Source organism: Hylobates moloch, unplaced genomic scaffold (assembly GCF_009828535.3).
Source record: "Hylobates moloch isolate HMO894 unplaced genomic scaffold, HMol_V3 SCAFFOLD_8, whole genome shotgun sequence".
NCBI lineage: Eukaryota > Metazoa > Chordata > Mammalia > Primates > Hylobatidae > Hylobates > Hylobates moloch.
The window spans coordinates 77,621,696-77,638,416 of record NW_026652283.1 but is presented as its reverse complement, the minus strand read 5'-3'; the positions used below and the strand labels follow the sequence as shown (position 1 = coordinate 77,638,416).

The following is a 16,721-nucleotide window of genomic DNA, read 5'->3' as shown; positions in this document are numbered from 1 at the left end:
AAAATAACTGTGAATGTGTAGTAGTGTCTATCAAAATACAGAGACTTTCTTGCTGGATCAAAAGAGAAACACATGTATTTTGTGCACAGAAGGAGATGGGAATTTGAAAATAAAGGAGTGGGTAAGGATACAACACGGAGGGACTCCTGCTTCTAGTAATGATGTGCTAAGGAGCTGGAATGGTCCTTTTGCTGAAGGTAACTAGAAAAGCTGATCAATATACATTTTAAGTTTCTGCTTGAAGAAATTGAAAACAAACAATACAGTAAAAAAAAAAAAAAAAAAAAATCACTGGGTCATGATCCGAAGAAAGACTCTAAGAGATGCAAATCTGGCCCTGTGGGTTTTCTCCAATCGCTTCATCAAAAAATGCTTTCTGCACCTTCCCGATCCCACAAGTTCTTCTCACCACTTACCCTGCCCTCTACCTAGCACCTGTCTTTTCCATGCCCCTTGTCCTACTATCTTCACCCTGATACCCACCCCCAGCCTTAACTGGCCTCCTCCTCTTCCCTACATTCCCCCCAGGGCCCCACTGCAGCCTCCCAAGTACTCATCCTAAACATTTCAAATGTACTCTTTAGTGACCCCTGGGCAGAAACTCTGAGGGGGACCAGGGTCTGATGCTGACCCCTCAGGCCATGGCCAGAGGACCTTGTGCTGAGCATTGACCTGCGGCACCAGGTGGCTTTTCAGTGGTTGGGATCAGGCAGAGATGGTGCTGGCTTCTGCAGTGGCTGTGCTGACTCATCTTCTGACTGTGACAGGAGAGCAGTCAAAGACATTTGTACCCTAGCTGGGGCCTCAAAGGTATCCTCAGTGTGTGTCCTGCTCTCCCAGGAGGCTGGTAACTGGGTGCCCTGCAGACAGGACAGACACAGGGGATTCAGCCACAGTGAGGGAGTGTGCCCTGTCCCTCCAATTCTACTAGCCTCATCAAAGATAATCATTGATAAATTTTGGTTGTGTATGTCTTCCTAATTCCCTTGTTTTCATAGTACTTTTATGATATGCTTATAAGTATTTGTCCATCAACTCAATTTGTTTCACTTGTACTCCATATCAGTACAGAGAGAACAAAGTTCTTTTCTGTGGTTTCATTAAGTGCTTGGTTTGATGAATTTTCACAATTCCATATTCCTTGGTAACCACCACCAAAAACAAGATACAGCACATTCCTCTTTGTTTCCATGTGCTGTTTGCAGGCAAAACCCCTATATTTAGGAATTCATCTGATTCATTTTATTGTGGTTCATTTTACCTGTTAGTTTTACCTGTTTTAGAATTTTATATAAATGGAAGAACCTGTAGGTAGTCTAGCTTCTTTCATTTAGCATCAAGTTTCTGAGAGTCATTTATGTTATTCTGTGTATGAATATATTCATTTTTGTTACTATTACTCCATTATACTAATATATAAGGAAATTTTTGTCTAGTCACCTGTTGGTGGACATTTGGGTTGTTTCCAATTCTGACCTATTTGAATAAAGCTGCTATGAATATCCATGCACATGTCTTTGTAAAATGTGTTTTCATTTTTCATTTGCAAATTTTAGGACTGAAACTACTGAGTTATAGGGCGGGTGCATGTTGAACTTCATTAGGAAGTGCCAAACCATTTTCCAAAGTGGTTCTGCTGTTTCACACCTTTTTATCAGCAGTGTAGAAGAGATCTACCCATTCTGAATCCCTGCCAGGATTTAGTACTGTCAGATTTCTTATGTTAGCCATTCTCTTAGGGTGTCTAGGGGTATCTCATTTTGGTTCTCATTTTTATTTCCCTCATGACTATTGATATTGGGCATCTTTTCATGTGCTTCTTAGCCATTCCTAAATCTCCTTTTCTGAAGCATCTGTTTGAGAATTTTGCTGCTAATTCATTCTTTCTCATCCTTATATGGCTCAATTGTTTCATTAAACTGAAATCCATATGACTAAATTTTGTATTTGATGGAGGTTTAGGTTGTCTCAATTTTTGTTTTTATCAACTAGATTGAAAGCACTAACTATATACCTCTTTGTGCTAATTAGCCAGTATTTCCAGTGGCTTGCTTTTGTAGTCAAATTGTGGCCATGTCTGCAAAAAAGAATGGACAAGGGTTCCACATATTCACTGGAAAAGACTCAGCTGTTGGAAGCCATTCTGATGCCAGAGTCATAGGTGCCCTTATGACATCATCACACTCTCTCTTCCTTCACACTTCCTGCCACAGTGGTGGCTACAGAAGTACAAACCTGAGTATAATGGAGACCTCTAGCCTCTAATCATGGGCACTAAAGGGGATTGCAGACTTGAAGGGGTTGAACCAACTACCTGCAGTCATGGGCAAATGTTTTGTAAGAGACAACCAGTCCATTCAAAGATGCAGGCAGGGAGAGGTGAATTCCCACAGTTAATCAGGATGCAAGCCCTGTGTCTGGGTCTCTGGGAAAGCCAAGAGGTTAAGGATGTGGTGAACTTGGCTGAAAACTGGGTATCCTGCAGGCAGGACAGACACAGGTGATTCAGTCACAGTGAGGGAGTGTGCCCTGAGTTCTACAAAGAACTACCTACCCACACCTCTTCACTTTAAAATCTGATTACAGAAGGATGGCCATGTTCGCCAAAGCATAACGGAAGATGTTGATGAAACCACACTGTTGAAACAAATGGAGCGGGAGAAAATGCCTCCTCCTCCAAAACCAAAGGTAAGTCAGAGCAGGCCCTCAAGGTTGGAAGAGACCCCGCACCTGCAACATCTCTGACCCATGCCACCTAGTAGAGGTGGTTGTCTTCTCTGTGGCTCATAGAATTGGTTAATTACGGAATTTCTTGTCCAAACAAGGAAATATTTGTGAGTGAAAGGTGTTGCTATTAATCCTTAGTCAGGAACAACCACCATAAACCAAGAATATCCCAGGCCAACAAGGACATAGTTGCTGTATTCAAAGCTGCAATAAATAGAGACTGACTCATCCTGGGCTATCTTCTTCTCCCATTTCCTTACGAGTCTGGGAAAGGTGGGTGACTGAGGCATGGAGACTTGGATGTAGGAAAGAGAAACCCTGAAAAGTGGAAAGCAGACATGCAACATTGGAGCATGGCATGGTGAGGGCCGTGTTTGGGGAATGCATGGCCATGTAAAGGGAAACCCAAGTCTTGAATTTGGTGGGATGTGGGGGAGTGTGCACATGAGTCCACTTATGTGTAGGTAAGCTGAAGTTAAAAGAAGTTTTAACAAGAAAAATTGTGTTAAAAGAAGTGAAAGTAAGAAGTAGGTGAAAAAGACTCCAAACTGTGTGGAGCAGGGAAACTTTGACTACTATGACGTGACAGCAGGAAAGAGCAGGTTGTGGATTTCACTTGGAGTTAGAAATAAGAGGGCAGGGCCAGCAAAGGACACACTTCTCTGGCAGGTAGGAGCGGTCTGAAGGGATGGGTCATGGGTCTCAGGAGATGGTCAGGCCTAGGTGAAATATGTTAACACTTTGACCCTGCATCACGGTGTCCTTGCTCTAGACTGGCCAACAAGGTTTCCAAAAACCTGGGCAAGGTAGCTAGGGCAGGTGTACCCCCATTTTGCAGATGGGAACATTGAGATTTAGAGGTGAAGGCGAAGTGGCCATGTCCATTGGCCTGTGGGTGGCAGAGGTGGTACAACCTGGTCTCCTGGGTTAGGTGTTGCCCTGCCCAGTGCTCCTGAACTTTACAGGAAAGGGCCATTGTAGAGTACCCGGCCGCTTCCTCTCACCTCCTGGAGCTGATGTTTGTGAGGAAAATGTCCTGACCTTTCTTTTCTTGCAACCTCTCCTCCTTCTCCAAATGAAGCCCCCCACTGACAAGGTACTGGCAGCAAAAAAGAGCCAGTCCTGGTGGTGGGGCACGCTGGTGCAATGCACACTACTGCACGCGACCCTCAGAGCTTTGATCATTCAGTGCTGGTGGAGGCAGGTGCTGGCAAGGCTGCAGGCAAAGAGGCAGTGGGCAGCGCTGGAGCTCCGCACACGGCAGCTACGGACAGCAGTCAGGCTGCAGTCCTGGGTCTGCATGTGGCATGTCCGCTGGCGTTACTGCCGTTTGCTCAGTGCTGTCCGGATCATCCAGGTCTATTGGCGCTGGAGAAGTTGCCATACCCATGGCTTTTTCCATGGCAGCTACGAGCTCACAACAAGCCAGCTGAGCCTTGAGCTTGGCATCTTCCTGGGATCACAGGTTTGCCGAATTACAGACTGCATTCCCTTCCCAATAAAGAACTGACTAGGTCTGCTCCAACTATGTGTCCCTAGTTCTCTATTTTAAAAACTCCCAGAAGTATTTGTCTCAGCAAAGGGTCAGGGAAATGAGGACAGGTACCTGGCATCTCACAGGTCAGCTCTGAGGAGTCAGTTGGATTGTCTGGGGTCCTGTGGGGAGAAGCATGTGACAGCCCCATGCTGGAGGAACAGGGCTTGTAATAGATTGGCAGTGTTGGCCATAGGTGAGTGGGTTGGGGTTGCAGAGCCACCAAGAAGGCCAGCTCCAGGGACACTGGTTCCTGCTGAGGTGCGTGTAATGGCGCCCCCTGTGGCCATGCAGTATGGAGGCCTGTGCCATCCTTTGCTCTTAATCCTCCAGCGTCTTCCTTTAACACTTAGAGCAAGTTCAAAAGCTCTCCCTGGGTCTACATAACCCTGCATAGTCTGGCCCTGGCCATCTCATCCTCTTTATGTCCTCTCTGGCTGCTCTGCTATTTAGCAACTATCCCAAGCGTGTTCCCATCTGAGAACTTTGTCCTGCTGCCTGCTCTCCTAGGGCCCTCGGCTTCTGGATGGAGCTCCCACTCCATGCAGGTTTGTCTCTGTGCAAAGGCACCATCTCCAGCTCCTCAGTCTGCCTTCCTGTTTTCAAAGTCCTCATCACTACCTGAGCTTGTCTTACCCGATTGTCTATTTTCTTTTTCCTTCTAGAGGGTGGCCTCCAGGAGAGCAGGCTTCTGGGGTCAGTGCTGGATTCCCAGGACCTAGAATTGGGCTTGGAACATAGTGGTTCTCTCTCTATGTATCTACACATATGTACAGATTCAGTATCCTTATCTGAAATGCTTAGGAGCAGAATAGCTTCAGAGTTCAGATTTTGGGAGATGTTGGAATATTTACTTTTTACTTACATATTCAGCATCCCTCATCTGAAAATCAAAATCCAAAATTCTCCAACAGCATTGTCTTTGAGCTTCATTTTGGCACACAAAAAACTTCCTATTTAGTAGCATTTGGGGTTTTGAATTTTTAGATTAGGAATACTCAATCTGTATATATTTAGATATCCAAACTACCCAATCCATAGCAGACCTCCTGCATCTGGCTCTTACACCCCAGGAGGCAATATCCCTCTCCCTTAATTATTCCTGGGCAGGTACCGGAGCACTAGGGACCACCTCTACAGCTTAGAACTCGCCACATTATGCCAACCAGCCAACCCTAAATATTTTACCCTGCCCTGCCTTGCCTTTCCCTCAGAAACTCAATTAAGACCATGACTTCAGATCTCCCCTTGCTTCTTCCTCTGCCACCTGACCAAAGCCTGGAGCTTCCCTTGTCACCTTGCATGGCATGCCGCCCACTGTAAGAATCAGGTCCTGTGAGTGTAATAAACGTAGTTTTCTTGAGTTTTTCTTTTTGTCTCCGCTTGTGGCCACACCTGACTTATTAAAAAAACAGGAAGCGGGGCCAGGCGCAGTGGCTCACGCCTGTAATCCCAGCACTTTGGGCGGCCGAGATGGGCAGATCACGAGGTCAGGAGTTCGAGAGCAGCCTGACCAGCATGGTGAAACCCCGTCTCTACTAAAAATACAAAAATTAGCCAGGCGTAGTGGCACGTGCCTGTAATCCCAGCTACTCAGGAGCCTGAGGCAGGAGAATCACTTGAACCTGGGAGGCGGAGATTGCAGTGACCCAAGATCACGCCACTGCACTCCAGCCTGGGGGACACAGTGAGACCCTGTCTCAAAAAAAAAAAACAGGAAGTGTGTGTGTGTGTGTGTGTGTGTGTGTGTGTGTGTGTGTGTAGTCTGTAAGTTTGAAGTGATCTTCATGTAACATAAGACTAATCATTTTTAGATTAACCATGTAAGATTAACCACTAAACTAAAATTAACAATTCGATGGTATTTAGCAAATTCACAATGTTAAGCAACCACCATCTCTATAAAGTTCTCAGACATTTTTATCACAGTAAAAGAAAATCCCATTGATATGGTTTGACTCTGTGTCCCCACCCAAATCTCACCTTGTAGCTCCCATAATTCCCATGTGTTGTGGTAGGAACCTGGTGGGAGATGATTGAATCATGGGGGTGGGTCTTTTCCATGCTGTTCTCATGACAGTAAATGGGTCTCACAAGATCTGATGGTTTTTAAAACGGGAGTTTCTCTGCACAAGCTCTCTCTTTGCTTGCTGCCATCCATGTAAGATGTGACTTGCTCCTCCTTACCTTCTGCTATGATTGTGAGGCCTCCCCAGACATGTGGAACTGTAAGTCCAACAAACTTCCTTCTTTTATAAATTGCCCAATCTCAGGTATGTGTTTATCAGCAGTGTGAAAACAGACTAATACACCCATATTCATTAAACCACTATTTTCTGTTATCCCCAGCCCCTGGCAACCCCCAATCTGCATCTGTCTTCATGAATTTACCTATTCTAGATTTTCCACATAAATGGAATTATACAATATTTTGTGTCTGTCTTCTTTCACTGAACATAATGTTTCCAAGGTTCATCCATGTTATAGCATATATTATTACTTTTTATCCTGAGTAATATTCCATTGTATGGATATGCCACACTTTGCTTATCCATTCATCATTGATGGACATTTGGATGTTTGCACATTTGGCTCTTGTGAATAAACCTGTTGTGAATATCTAGCAGCTACATCATTTTACATTCCCTCCAGCAATGTACAAGGGTTCTGATTTTTGTACATCCTTTCCGACATTCACTATTTTCTCTTTTTAAAAAAATTATAACCATTCTAGTTGGTGTGATGTGATATTTAATTGTGGGCTTGATTTGCATTTCCCTAATTACTAATGATGCTGACTTAGGTGCATGGTCTCCATTTGAATACCATCTTTGGACAAATGTATATTCAAGTCCCTTGCAATAATTTTAATTAGTTGCTGGTTGTCTTTTTGTTGTTTTAATAAATATTTATCTGATGAATGAATACACAATTCACAATTCCATCCAGAACTTAGATCTGTGGCTTCAGCACAGTTGAAATCCTGCTGCCTAGAAACAACTATCCCACCATCCCTGAATGATTCTGTCAGCCAACCACCCTAGATCCCTCATACCCAATAGGCATGTTGTTCTCAGCCTCAGTCTCTCTGTGTTATCATTTCTCTCTGGCAGTGTTCCCAAGTGTGTGCGTGAGTGTGTCTGTGTGCACATCATGGTGGGGCAGGGTCTATTGTTGCCCCTCCACTTCATGGGTGCGTGCTGCTCTCTTTCTCTGTGGGGTTTTGCCCGTCTCTGTCTCTGCCTACCTCTCATAATGTTGTCTTTCACTCTGTCTCTTCCACTCCTCAGTATCTTTTCCTATTGGCTTCTGCTTCCCTCTGTCTACTCTCTGCTAATGTCACGTCTCCTTCCACCTCTTGGACTCACTGCATTTTCTGGATCTGTAAATGGCCGGTAAAGATGATTATTTCACCAGCCAGTCCTCAGACAATCAATTTGCTTTTCTAAATCATGATTACCCTGTCTCCAATAGCCCCACAACCATGGGATGGAGAAGCGTTAGAGAAGGTACCAACGTAGTTGCCCCTGCATGATGGAGGCATGACTCACTCAGGCTCATCAACCCAGGATGTGCAAGTGCTTAGAGGAATATCAGAACACTTGATGCATATGGTCACTTAATGCATATGATTGGTTCAGGGCATGAGACCCAAACCAGGTCAATAAGCCTCAGCTTTTGTGCTGTCTTGGAACTACTGGGTTTGCTAACTATAGGGATTATGTAAGCAGAGCTGCTGGGGGCACCACACAGAAAAAGCTTGCTGAGAATGAAGCCAACCGAGGAAAGTACAGTCAAGGGATGGAAAGGGAGGGACTAAGCCTAGCCATGCCTGAAGCTTGCCTAGCTGTCCTATGGGAAATTTTAATTTTGTGAGTCAAGACATCCCCATTTTCACTCAAGTCAGTTTGCCAGGTCAGGTATCTAAAGAGTGAGACATTTCATTGGATTAATAAACAAAGAGGGTTTCATATTATGTGAGCAGCGTTTCAGGAAGTGCTTTTCAAACGCTGGTTTTTGCATCAGAAACTTGACAGAAGGTGTGCCTAGGGAGTTCTTGACAGTAAACGCGGAATTGTCTCTCAATTAATACACGCGGAAGACCAGAACATTCCTGTAATGCAGAAAACTACAATGAAAGGGAATCTGCTGTGGATAAATCAGCTCACACCTAGAATCAGAATGGCCAACAGGGTAAATCAAACATGGATTGGTCACGGCTTTGACCTATGGGTCAAAGCCCAGATTACTGGGCCTTACCTAGCACTTCTGATTCAGTGTGTCAGGATCGCAGGATGTGTGTTTCTAACAAGATTCCAGGTGATGCTGTGGCTGCTGCTCTGGGGCCGCCCACCCTAAGAACCACTGGGGTGGAGCCTAGATATATCAGGATGAAGGTGGCTGTGAGTGACAGCACAACCAAAGAAACAGTGGTTTCAATAAATGAGAAGATTTTTTCTCTTTTCCATGTAACTCCAGTATAGGTGATCCAGACCTGATATGGCACTCCACAGGGTGAAGAATCCTGGCCCCTCTAATGTGTTACTCTGCTATGTATTGCCTCCATTTCCAAGGTCATTATTGATTCAAAAATGGTTGCTTCAAACTCAGTAATTACATTCACAATCCAGCCAGGAACAAGGAAGAAAGAGCAAAAGCAACGCGTACTCCTTATCCCTGACATTGCACATGCCACTTTGCCCACAGCTCAGAAGTACATAAAAGAAGACCTGAACGAAGGAGAGATATAGTATATTTATTGATAGAACTTCTCAGCATTGTAAAATTGTCACTTGTCTCCAACATAATCTAGTAAATTCACATTCCAATAAAATAAAATTAAGGTCAATTCTAACCAAAATCTCATCATGACTTACAGGAACTTGACAAACTAATGCAAAAAAAATCATATTGCAGAATTAATTTCCACAGTTCATTAAATCAATTTTGAAGACAGAATAGAAAACTGTTCACAGACACTAAAATGTGTTACAAAATGATTAGTGTGAAATTGAGGTACTGGCTACTAAGAATCTAAGTAGGAAATAAACATTTATTTACGAAATTGTTGCGTTCACCGCATCCTCCCCCTTGACGCACATAGCCAGGCAAGAGTTCTCTCCCCACGTTGGCAGAAGACAGGTTTATTTACCAGGTAAGTTGAATCAGAGAGCATCTGAATGCAGGGAATGCAGGCATAGCTGGCGGCAGTGGTGAAGCACCATACCAAAAACCAAGGGAGTATGTGAAAGCGTACAGGCTAAATAGAGAAGCCTCCAGCCCTCTCTGCCAAATCAGCTCCCCAAAGGCTTGCAGACAGGTTTCATTATCCTACTCTCTTACCCAAGGTTCTGGGACTTCTATCTGAGAAAACTGAGACAAAAACAAAAACAGAAGAGAAGGGCTTAAAAGAAATATTAGAGACAAGAGAAAAGGTTAAAAACTGCACACAAGCCAGGCGCAGTGGCTCTTGCCTATAATCCCAGCACTTTGAGAGGCTGAGGTAGGCAAATCACTAGAGGTCAGGAGTTCAAGACCAGCCTGGCCAACATGGCAAAAACCCATCTCAACTAAAAATACAACAAATTAGCTGGGTGTGGTGGCAGGTGCCTGTAATCCCAGCTACTCGGGAGGCTGAGGCAGGAGGATCACTCGAGCCCAGGAGGCAGAAGTTGCAGTCAGCTGAGATCACACCACTGCACTCCAGCCAGGGTGACAGAGCAAGACTCCGTCTCAAACACACACACACACACACACACACACACATGCCACTAACAGCTATCATTAGTATTCTTGGACCCATAAGAGATAATAACAAATCAATAAAACAAGCATAGTGTGTTATAAAAATGGAATATTCAGAGGATGGGAATGACTCTTTAAAAGATATAGAAAATCTACCAGAAAGTAGATCAAAAAGTTTAAGATGGCAAACATAAATGGACAAGCCTCTTAAAGCCCAGCCCAGAACTTGCATATTGTCATTCTAAACTATTCTATTGGCCAAAACAGGTCATATAGTCAAACTCAAGGCCAGGAAGACATATTCCATCACCTTACAGGGAGAAACTGACACAAAAAGATGGAATATAGTGTAGAAAATATTAGAAACTTCAAGGATCAATCTATGATTTGATTAATAGGATTTCTAAACATAGAAAACTAAAAAAATTGAGGGGTAGAAATTACCAAAAAAAAAAAAAAAGCAAATACAACAAAGTTTCCCAGTAAATGACATGAATTTTTAAATTAAAAGGCTAAACCAGTGCCCAACACAATGAATGGTTAGAAAAACCAAAACACATCTCTAGGTATATCATCTTGTAGTTTCAGAACATCAGGGAAAAAGGAGATCCTAAAAGCTTCCAGAAAGAAAAAAAAATAGGTCACATTCCAGAGTGATAAAAGACATTGTATTAGTCGGTTCTTGCACTGCTATAAAGAAGTACCTTTAAAAAAAAAAAAGAAATAACTGAGGCTGGGTAATTTATAAAGAAAAGAGTTTTAATTGTCTCACAGTTCTGCAGGCTGTCCAGGAAGCATAGTGGCTTCTGAAGAGGCATTGGGAAACTTACAAACATTGCAGATGGTGAAGGGGAAGCAGGCACATCTCACATGAGCAGCAGGAAGAGAGAGGGAGCGGTGCCACACTTAAACAACCAGATCTCACAATAACTCACTCACTCGCTACTGCCATGACAACACCAAAGGGGATGGTGTTATACCTTGAGAAACCACCCGCATGATCCAATCACCTCCCACCAGGCCCCACCTCCAACACTGGGGATTACAATTCAACATGAGATTTGGGCAAGGACACAGATCCAAATCTCTAACAGAAAGTGGAACAAATTCTGAGAGAAAAATAATTTTCAAGCCTGGGCAACATGGCGAAACTCCATCTCTCCAAAAAATTAGCCAGGTACAGTGGCATGTGCCTGTAGTCCCAGCTACTCCAGAGGCCAAGGTGGGAAAATTGGTTGAGTTCACTGAGCCTGGGAGGTTGAGGCTCCAGTGAGCTGTGATTGTGCTCCTACACTCCAGCCTGGGTGACAGAGAGAGATCCTCTCTCAAAAAAGCAAAAGAAAAGAAAAGAAAAAAAGGAAAGGAACAAAAAATAATTTTCTATCTAGAATGTAATACCCTCTTTTCCCCAGATGCTTGCACAATCGCATATATGCTAATTCCTATTATGAATTCCTTATCCCATAGCATCCAGAGTGGTTCTGCATCCCCAGTAAAACTGTGCCTGCAACATGTGGGATCCAGTAAGTAGGAGAGTCCTCACAGGGAAGAAGGAAAGGAAATTCCTAGGATGCTGGGGAGAGGGTACCCCAGAAGAATGATCAGGCAGTAGGCTTGAAGAGCAGCTACCCAGATTACACAGTGGTGCAGGGGTCCATGAAAAAAGCAGAGTTGACGGATTATCCGAGTTTTGGTGGAAAGTTTGGGATAAATTAGTACAAACCATGGCAATCAAGAGCTCCAGGAAAAACAGACAGGAAATTCGTGAAAGGCTATGTCATAGCAATATGCCATGTTGCTAAGCCATGGACAGGATATAATCACAATGATGGAAGCACTGAATACTTATTGAACCAAAAACTGTGATGCTATAATCATATTGAGAGGAGAGCAGAAGGATGGGAACAGGTAAATCTTCACTTCATGAAAAGAAGACAAGAGGTAATATCTAAAAGAGAAAATAATTTTCAGTATAGCATGTTATAGAGGTAAATCATAGGAGAAATATACAGAAGAGTTAAAAATAGTTGTCTCAGTGATGGGAGATTCTTTTGGGAGAGAATAAGGCAGGAAATGCATACTGTCCTTTTTTATTATAATTTTTATAATTTATAATTATGTTTATAATTTTTATAAATGCTAGATTATAATTATTCGTAATTTTTATAATTAATTTATAATTGTAAGTTTTTTTAAACAATGTACATGAAGTTCTTTTTTGTTGTTGGTTTTTAGTTTTGGTTTTGGTTCTTAACTTTTATTTTAGGTTCAGGGGTATATGTGTAGGTTTGTTATATAGATAAACTCGTGTCACACGGGTTTGTTGTACAGATTATTTCATCACTCAGGTACTAAACCTAGTACTCAATAGTTACTTTTCTGCTCCTCTCCCTCCTCCCACCCTCCACCCTCAAGTGGTCCCCGGTGTCTGTTGTTTCCCTTTGTGTCCATAATAATTCTCATTATCTAGCTCCCACTTCTAAGTGAGAATATGTGGTACTTGGTTTTCTGTTCCTGCATTGGTTTACTAAGCCACTATGCATCCCGGACAGCCTGCAGAACCGTGAGACAATTAAACCTCTTTCTTTATAAATTACCCAGTCTCAGGTATTTTTTTCTTTTTTTTTAAAGGTATTCCTTTATAGCAGTGCAAGAACTGACTAATACAATGTCTTTTATCACTCTGATTCCTTTGTTTGTGGGATGTGACCTATTTTTTTTTTCTTTCTGGAAACTTTTAGGATCTTCTTTTTCCCTGATATTCTGAAGCTACAAGATGACTTCCAATACCATGTTGAATAGGAGTGGTGAGAGAGGCCATCCTTGTCTTGTGCCAGTTTTCAAGGGGAATGCTTTCAGCTTTTGTCTGTTCAGTATGATATTGACTGTGGGTTTGTCATATATGGCTCTTATTATTTTGAGGTATGTCCCTTCATTACCTAGTTTATTGAGAGTTTTTAGCATGAAGAGATGTTGAATTTCATCAAAAGCTTTTCCTGAATCTATTAAGATAATCATGTGGTTTTCGTCTGTAATTCTGTTTATGTGATTAATCACATTTTATTGATTTGCATATGTTGAACCAACCTTGCATTCCAGGGATGAAGCCTACTTGATCATGGTGGATTAGCTTTTTGATGGACTGCTGGATTCAGTTTGCAAGTACTTTGTTGAGGATTTTTGCATAAATGTTTGTCAAGAATATTGACCTAAAGTTTTGTTGTTGCCAGGTTTTGGTATCAGGATGATGCTGGCCTCATAGAATGAGCTGGGGAGGGGCCTTTCCTCCTCAATTTTTTGGAATAGTTTCAGTAGGAATGGCACCAGCTCTTCTTTGTTCATCTGATAGAATTCAGCTGTGGATTCTTCTTCTCCTGTGCTTTATTTGGTTGGTAAGCTATTTACTACTAGTTCAATTTCAGAGCTCATTATTAGTCTGTTCAGGGAATCAATTTCTTCCTGCTTCAGTCTTGGGAGGGTGTATGTGTCCAGGAATTTATCCATCTCTTCTAGGTTTTCTAGTTTGTGTGCACAGTCTCTGATGGTTATTTTTATTTCTGTGGGGTACATGGTAACATCCCCTTTGTCATTTCTAATTGTAAATGTCTTATAAAAACATCTACATTAAATGTTAAAACACCTTAATGTAAAAGGTAGACCAGAATCTAATAGAAAAATCTATGATCCTGGATGGAAAAGCACTTTATTAGAAAACTACAAAAGCAGAATTGTAAAGGGGCAATGGATTCGAGCATATCAAAAATTAAAGATAACTGTGGAAGGAAAGGCAACCATGAAAAAAGTTAACAGGCAGATGACAATCTGAGAAATGATATTTGCACAATTTTTCCTCAACAGAGAGTTGCCCAAGGAAGTCAACAGGAGAGCCAAGTATTTGCTCTTTATCCATCAACTTTGACCCTGGAAAAGGCACCCTGACCCCTGGTCATAGTTGCCTTTGTGACATCATGGCCATCTCTTTCTCCATCTTTCCTGCCTCTGCCAACGTCAGGGAACAGCAACCAGAGGGAGATGATCACCTGAACCACTACTCCAAACCATGGGCAGTAAATGCTGTGTAAGACTCAGGCACACACACTCCCCCAGGGGTGGGGAGTTGTCCCATGGCCCAGGAAAGCACCAGGCCCCTTATTAGGACCCAGGCAAAGAATGGGGAACTGGGCCTGTGGGGACTTTGCAATCAGGCCTGTCCTCACCCATGCTCCCCCACACCCACATTCTGATTGCAGAAATGTGGTCCAGATGAAGATGCAGTAGAAAGACAGAGGCAGCGGAAGGTAGGTGGGGCCCAGAAGGGTGAGAGAATTGCAGATCATTGACTCTTTGACCCCAGAGTTCTTAGAATGGAGCTCCATCACTGGTCCCACAGGGGTTGACTCAGCATTGCCCTCTTATCCCCTCAAGCCCTCCCACTCCTCAGTGAACTGAGTAAGGTATGGAGATAGATGGTAAAAGGGGAGGAAGTTTCATGTGCACAGCCACCTGATAGGTGGGGCTCATCATAGGAAGTGGAAAGGCCCAGGAGAATGAGGAGGGACTGAGACATGTTAGTGGAAGTCCACAAAAGTGAGGTGAGGGGAGACCCCAAAGAGGTGCAGCACTACGCAAGACATTAGGAGGCAGCATCATGGCTGGAGTTTGGACCAAGACACAGGCCATAAATGCAGAGGTTCGTGGATTCTTATAAGAATCCTTCAGTTCCTCACACCCTGGTCTTCCATTTGGGTCTTCTGGACCAGAAAGTGTCTCCCCTAGTCCCATGAACCCAAGAAGTCCACAGATCAAACATATCCCGATTTCATAGATGAGGGCACTGGGACTGTGCGGGTGTCCAGAGCCATGGACAGGACAGAAGTAGAGGACAAACCCCACCCAGGTCTCCTGGGTCCTAAAAACCAGCAGGGAGAGGGCTGATTCTTTAGAGAACCACCTGTGCTTGATGGTGGCAAATTCACTGGGTGTCCTCTGCTTTGCTTGACCAGTTGCTTCTTGCACAACTGCATCACAGAAAAAGGGTGAAGGCGGCTGGGCAGATCCAGGCCTGGTGGCGTGGGGTCCTGGTGCGCAGGACCCTGCTAGTCGCTGCCCTCAGGGCCTGGATGATTCAGTGCTGGTGGAGGACGTTGGTGCAGAGACGGATCCGTCAGCGGCGGCAGGCCCTGTTGAGGGTCTATGTCATCCAGGAGCAGGCAACGGTCAAGCTCCAGTCCTGCATCCGCATGTGGCAGTGCCGGCAATGTTACCGCCAAATGTGCAATGCTCTCTGCTTGTTCCAGGTCCCAGAGAGCAACCTTGCCTTCCAGACTGATGGCTTTTTACAGGTCCAATATGCAATCCCTTCAAAGCAGCCAGAGTTCCACATTGAAATCCTATCAATCTGAAAGGCCTGGGGCATGGAGAACAGCCTCCACTGCCCTAATAAATGTCTGACCAGGTTGTGTGAGTCTCAGTGATTCCCCTTACCACAGGAACCCCTGGGATTCATGCTCCACTCTTTCTCTGCTTCTCTACTTGGGGAAAGACTTCAGTGTAAGTACTTCCTCGTTCCCCTCTCCCTGCCCCACCAGGGCCTGTGGCCCCTGTGAGGACTGATGGTGGCCACATGCTACTGCCTTTACATGCAAATTAGAAATTGCAGCCCAAGGCTGTCCTCATATGCACAGCCAGACGTCCTACTCCACAGCCCTGACATCATTCTTGTCTCCTGAGCTTGGAATCAGAAGGGTATGGGCTTCACCTTCCTGAAGAATCTGGGCACTCTCCTGGAAGACAGTTGTGTCTGAGGCCATGCTCTTTCATTCAACCATCAGGAGCCAACTGGGGCTTGCACAGGTTGGGTTTCTATTTGCCAAGTCCCTGACAGAAGTCAGGCTGTCAGGCCCTTGGAGCACTCTCCTTGGAGCCGTGTTGTCCAGGGAAAGCACAGGAGGCTGTCCTTAGTGACAACTGGGTGCAAGGTTTGTAAGCCTCATGCTAACTTGGAGGTTGATGGATAGGAATGCCCCTTTTGGAAGCAGCTGATACCACGATCTTAAGGCACCTGAGCTCTGACTCCCTCCTGCCTCCCCAGCACCTGCTTCCCCAGGGCCCTGAACACAAACAGGGCTCCTACTGCCCTCACCGCCTCCCTGTGTGTGGCACCATAACCAGGGACTTTGGCATGGACTGTGATGCTCCCAAACCCCCTGTTTTTCACCTCCAGTGATTTTTACTTCCCTCCAATCTCAGTCACCCACCTTAGACCATTGTCTCCCAAGCTGTCCATGGGGAAGGACCACTTCTTAAAAATGTCCAATTCATCACAGACCAGTTCATATGTAAAACATTAAAAATGAATTATGAGAAAAATATATGGAAAAGTCATAGAGAACAAAAGCCTTATTTTTATTTATTAGAACACATAATATTGGTATTTCTATTTGTTATAATAGTTTCTCCATGCTTATCCTCAATCTCTGTACTTATATCATTGGTAACAAACAGCTCATACGCTGGTTCTGGTCCACAGACCACACTCTGGGTAGCATTGCCCTAGCCCTTGTCATCATTCATCAGTGACTACAGCAACAACATTCATTTCAACCACCCTGGTCTCTGATTTTTTGTGTTGTTGTTGCCTTCTATCCTCTAGGGCAACAACTTGTGCTTGTGATTAGCATCTGATGCATGAGGCAGTCTTGTGGGACTGAGCCCC

The 16,721-nt window shown here is 44.0% G+C and overlaps 3 protein-coding genes across 15 annotated transcripts in view; 2 read left to right on the top strand and 1 right to left on the bottom strand.

The window, feature by feature from the left end:
* The window catches only part of IQCF6 (IQ motif containing F6), a 126,067-nt gene that overhangs the window by 37,119 nt on the left and 72,227 nt on the right, over nucleotides 1-16,721 (bottom strand). Inside the window, exons 1-2 of one of the 11 annotated variants that reach the window (XM_058441882.1) lie at nucleotides 2,015-2,043; nucleotides 673-860 (exon numbers count right to left, since the gene is read on the bottom strand). The exons of the other annotated variants lie outside the window; for them this stretch is intronic. The gene's annotated coding sequence lies outside the window, so the exon portion shown is untranslated. Of the gene's footprint in view, nucleotides 1-672; nucleotides 861-2,014; nucleotides 2,044-16,721 lie in introns of those variants that run through there. 11 annotated transcript variants of the gene reach the window in all.
* Nucleotides 2,224-4,252, top strand: LOC116472324 (IQ domain-containing protein F5-like). Of its 3 annotated transcripts, XR_004249069.1 has the most exons (4): nucleotides 2,224-2,379; nucleotides 2,587-2,688; nucleotides 2,826-3,088; nucleotides 3,809-4,252. XR_004249069.1 is itself a non-coding variant. In XM_032159113.1 (3 exons), exons 1-3 carry the CDS (start codon nucleotides 2,323-2,325, stop codon nucleotides 4,235-4,237), a joined length of 588 nt encoding a protein of 195 aa, XP_032015004.1. In that variant the 5' UTR covers nucleotides 2,224-2,322; the 3' UTR covers nucleotides 4,238-4,252. The 3 variants fall into 3 exon arrangements, 1 of the variants encoding a protein (XP_032015004.1); XM_032159113.1 differs by lacking the exon at nucleotides 2,826-3,088; XR_009214369.1 differs by lacking the exons at nucleotides 2,826-3,088; nucleotides 3,809-4,252 and having other exon boundaries at nucleotides 2,291-2,500; nucleotides 2,587-2,656.
* Nucleotides 14,009-15,463, top strand: IQCF3 (IQ motif containing F3). Its single transcript, XM_032159115.2, has 3 exons — nucleotides 14,009-14,084; nucleotides 14,257-14,304; nucleotides 15,010-15,463. Exons 1-3 carry the CDS (start codon nucleotides 14,067-14,069, stop codon nucleotides 15,406-15,408), a joined length of 465 nt encoding a protein of 154 aa, XP_032015006.1. The 5' UTR covers nucleotides 14,009-14,066; the 3' UTR covers nucleotides 15,409-15,463.

Excerpts from the sequence above, each read along its gene's own strand:
- LOC116472324 (XM_032159113.1), top strand. The coding sequence starts at position 2,323 with ATGGGCAAATGTTTTGTAAGAGACAACCAGTCCATTCAAAGATGCAGG. Across the intron at positions 2,380-2,586 it reads AAAGATGCAGGCAGGGAGAG|AAGGATGGCCATGTTCGCCA; the intron begins GTGAATTCCCAC and ends ATCTGATTACAG. Across the intron at positions 2,689-3,808 it reads CTCCTCCTCCAAAACCAAAG|CCCCCCACTGACAAGGTACT; the intron begins GTAAGTCAGAGC and ends CTCCAAATGAAG.
- IQCF3 (XM_032159115.2), top strand. Across the intron at positions 14,305-15,009 it reads AAAGACAGAGGCAGCGGAAG|TTGCTTCTTGCACAACTGCA; the intron begins GTAGGTGGGGCC and ends TTGCTTGACCAG.